Source organism: Rhinopithecus bieti, unplaced genomic scaffold (assembly GCF_001698545.2).
Source record: "Rhinopithecus bieti isolate Rb0 unplaced genomic scaffold, ASM169854v2 scaffold_3527, whole genome shotgun sequence".
Taxonomy (NCBI): Eukaryota; Metazoa; Chordata; class Mammalia; order Primates; family Cercopithecidae; genus Rhinopithecus; species Rhinopithecus bieti.
The window spans coordinates 763,258-767,129 of record NW_016804488.1 but is presented as its reverse complement, the minus strand read 5'-3'; the positions used below and the strand labels follow the sequence as shown (position 1 = coordinate 767,129).

Below are 3,872 nucleotides of genomic sequence, written 5' to 3'. Positions count from 1 at the left end.
GTATGTTTATTGCGGCACTATTCACAATAGCAAAGACTTGGAATCAACCCAAATGTCCATCTGTGACAGACTGGATTAAGAAAATGTGGCACATATACACCATGGAATACTATGCAGCCATAAAAAAGGATGAGTTCATGTCCTTTGTAGGGAAATGGATGCAGCTGGAAACCATCATTCTCAGCAAACTATTGCAAGAACAGAAAAACAAACACTGCATGTTCTCACTCATAGGTGGGAACTGAACAATGAGATCACTTGGACTCGGGAAGGGGAACATCACACACCGAGGCCTATTATGGGGAGGGGGGAGGAGGGAGGAATGGCATTGGAAGTTATACCTGATGTAAATGATGAGTTGATGGGTGCTGACGAGTTGATGGGTGCAGCACACCAACATGGCACAAGTATACATAGGTAACAAACCTGCACATTGTGCACATGTACCCTAAAACTTAAAGTATAATAAAAAAATAAAATAAAAGACTGATTAAAAGACTGACAAGCCTGATTAAAAGCAAAAAGGAGAGAGAAAGAAGAGATACAAAATTATTGGTAATGAAATAGGGGATATTTCCACATATCATTCAGATGTAATTTTACTTTACTGAGTAAAATCACTCAGGAATTTTTTCTCTCATTCTCTTTTTCAGGACGACACTGATTAATATGAACCCACAAAACATGGCAACAAAACATAAAGGAGGACATAGAGCTCAGGAATCATGGTATCCACCCCACGAGAGCAGAGCAGAGAATTCCTAGGAAAGCAGCTGGGTGCTGGCAGGAGTGGGCAGCCTGCCCAGGTGGAGCGTGGTAGGCGGTCTGGGTGGCGTTTGCACAGACAAAAGGACTCAACATAAAGATGATGTGTTGGCACACAGGAGGTGGGAGCAATGGAGAACAAGTGTTTCATGTAATAGTCAGAGAGCATAAAACTCTAGGAAAAGCGAGACATGGTAAATAAGGAAATGTCATTATAATGCATAGCCTGGCTCTGCACTGAACAACATTTGTCTCCTCATACTGTTCTATGACAACTAAAATGGTCATATTACCATAGTGGGAGCAACTGATCAGGGAAATGATGTAGTACAAAACTAAATCTGCATCTTTCAGAACAGGAAATCAATTGATAATTCCTGTAAAAATAAATCAAGAAATACTACCACAGGTGTATCAGTTAGATATATAACAACTAATCCTGAAGAAATTCCTAAGTTTAAATTCGTACTGTGGAGTGAAATGCAAGGCAAAGCTAGATGAAGGGACTTTTCTTAGTAACAGTCAATATTTATAGATACAAAAAACTTTGATAATAATCTTAATTTTTTGCAATCAGGTAACAAAATTATATGAACAGTTTAATCATTTTTGTGAAAATACATATACTTATCTTCATATGAGTACATATAAATTCATCTAAAAAGGAACTCTGAGGCTTTTAAAATAGCTATCTGTGATAATAAGATTATAGGTGGATTTGTTTTCTGGCTTATTTGTATTTTCTAATGTTTCTACAACGGACATGTATACTTTTTGTAATAAAGCACAAAGTTATTTTTTGAAGTTATATAATGAGACCAGGCTCAGAGGCTCACGCCTGTAATCCCACCACTTTGGGAGGCCAAGGCGGGAGGATCACCTAAGGTCAGGAGTTTGAGCCAGCCTGGCCAACTTGGTGAAACCCCATCTCTACTAAAAATACACAAATCAGCCGGGCATGGTGGTGCACGCCTGTAGTTCCAGCTACTGGCGAGGGTGGGGCAGGAGACTTGCTTGAACCCGGAAGTCGCAGGTTGCAGTGAGCCGAGATTGCGCCATTGCACTACCGCCTGGGCGACAAGAGCAAAACTCTGTCTCAAAAAAATAAAAATAAAATAAAAGTTAGATAATGAATAAAAATGACAGCATGATTAGGCAAATATTCCCAGAAGTTGCATCAATATATCTTCGAATAGTCACATCAGTTTCCAGGTACTGGTTATAGGATGAAGAAAAGTGAGTATGACCTAGGAATAAATTTTAAAAGGGTGCATGCAGTAAGGTGAGTTCATTTGTTAGCTAAGTTACAAAAGGAGATTTGCATCCAGTCAGTGATCAATTCCTCACCACCACCCCACCCGTGAACGCCTGACCCCACTTTGTGCCTGCTCCTGGAGGGCTGTACAGGGTGAGAGAAAATAACCAACATTCACCTGGATGAGATGGTCTTCAACTTCCAGCATCAGGCAGAAGCAGAAAGAAGAGAGTATCACACTTCATGGATCTCAAAATTCCATGTGAATCTCATATTCTGTGTCCCAACACACTTGTAGGAAAAGTTCTAAATTTCTAGGGAACTTTCTCTTAATTTTACAATGGAAACTTACATGTGGGAAAACCTATTCAAAAGTAGTGTTGGCTAAGCAGCAACGTGTTGAACAAACGTGGCTCAGGTACAATTCACACTCTAAGACATCTGCATTAACACTAGCACCACGGTACATGCAAACTCAGGAGACATCTGTGTTCCACACAGGATCTCTCGGACCCATGTAAGTCCTTGGTTCCAGCAACAGAAGATGGGGACACTGTTATAAGCTTTCCAGTGCTACTTCTTTTTTTAAAGGTGTTTTAATTAATTGAAAAAATTATGTAATGCATTTAAAATACAAAACATTTTAAAATATGATTAACCTTTCTGAAGTAGCATTAAGTATTACATTCACCAGAAATTGTTTTAAAGGGAAGTACTATATTATGTTTAATAAAATGTCTTGCCTTCTTCTGACTTTCATATGTAAGGCAGATGCGAAACCCTTTCCCATGCACAAGCAGAGTGTGACGGAGTCAGGGACCTGGAACAGCCTGACACCCATCCTTCCTCTGACTCCAGGTCCCTGCCAACTGGGTTAGGCTGCTGAGAGTTTCTCTAGCAGGGCCCTGACTGCTGATTTTGCCACAGTGTTGCAGTTTCTGAGCAGTCATCTTCTTCTCTGCACTGCATGGCGGAACAGGAATAGTTTATGCCCTTCTGGATTATTTCATGGAACTGGCTTTCCTTGTGTGTCCAGCAAATGTTTGTTAAACACCTAAATGAATTCACAGATTCATCAATTGCAGAGGTACAATAAATGTTTACTGATATGTAATGTTTTTATCTGAGCTTCTCATTTTCAAATCTATGCAATGGCTTTCAAGTTACTTTTAACTCGATAATAATAATAATTTCTTTTATAAACTTGTTTTGTAATTCACAATTCTTGTGTTTGAATCAGATGACTTCCTTTTTAACTAGGTTCTTTAGTAGTTAAGTCCTGAATTAGTAAATCAAAAAAACTTCAGGCATGAACAAACTTTGGGGTGTATTTAGTTCAAGCCCTTCAGAATCCAGATAAGAAAATAGAAACTGAGAGAGGAAAAGCGACCTGCTGGAAGTCACCTAGCAATGTCACGGCCCAAGGGGGAGGACCCACCTAAGTGGCAGAGCCATTTAGGCAGAAGAACACTACCACGCCCATCAGCACACTTACCGTATGTCTGGAGTTTTCCAGTAAGTTTGTCTACCTCAATGTGCAACTGGGTTTCTACAAAGTTTCTTACAAATTTGTTTCTCAGGGCCTCCTAAAGAAAAATAATATAGCTTAACAAAAATAATTGCATTATTTCGTATTACTGAATAATACCTATTAGACTTATTCAAAGTTTCATTACAAAGGAACAAGGCATATAAACTGAATCCACTTAAAAGAAGTTTTAAAACACCACAATAAATAACGGGATAACATCTTATTAGGACCTTACCTTGAAAAACAAAATCAACAATTATGAAAACTTATGTTGTAGTTGTAATTATTTATTAATACTAAAACAAAGAATGAATTAAGTGG

At 38.7% G+C, this 3,872-nt stretch overlaps 1 protein-coding gene across 1 annotated transcript in view; it reads right to left on the bottom strand.

The window, feature by feature from the left end:
- ABCA13 (ATP binding cassette subfamily A member 13) overlaps nucleotides 1-3,872 on the bottom strand; it is a 503,546-nt gene that overhangs the window by 332,816 nt on the left and 166,858 nt on the right. The window contains 1 exon segment of the mRNA XM_017868548.1: nucleotides 3,516-3,606. Coding sequence (XP_017724037.1) covers nucleotides 3,516-3,606 — 91 coding nt within the window.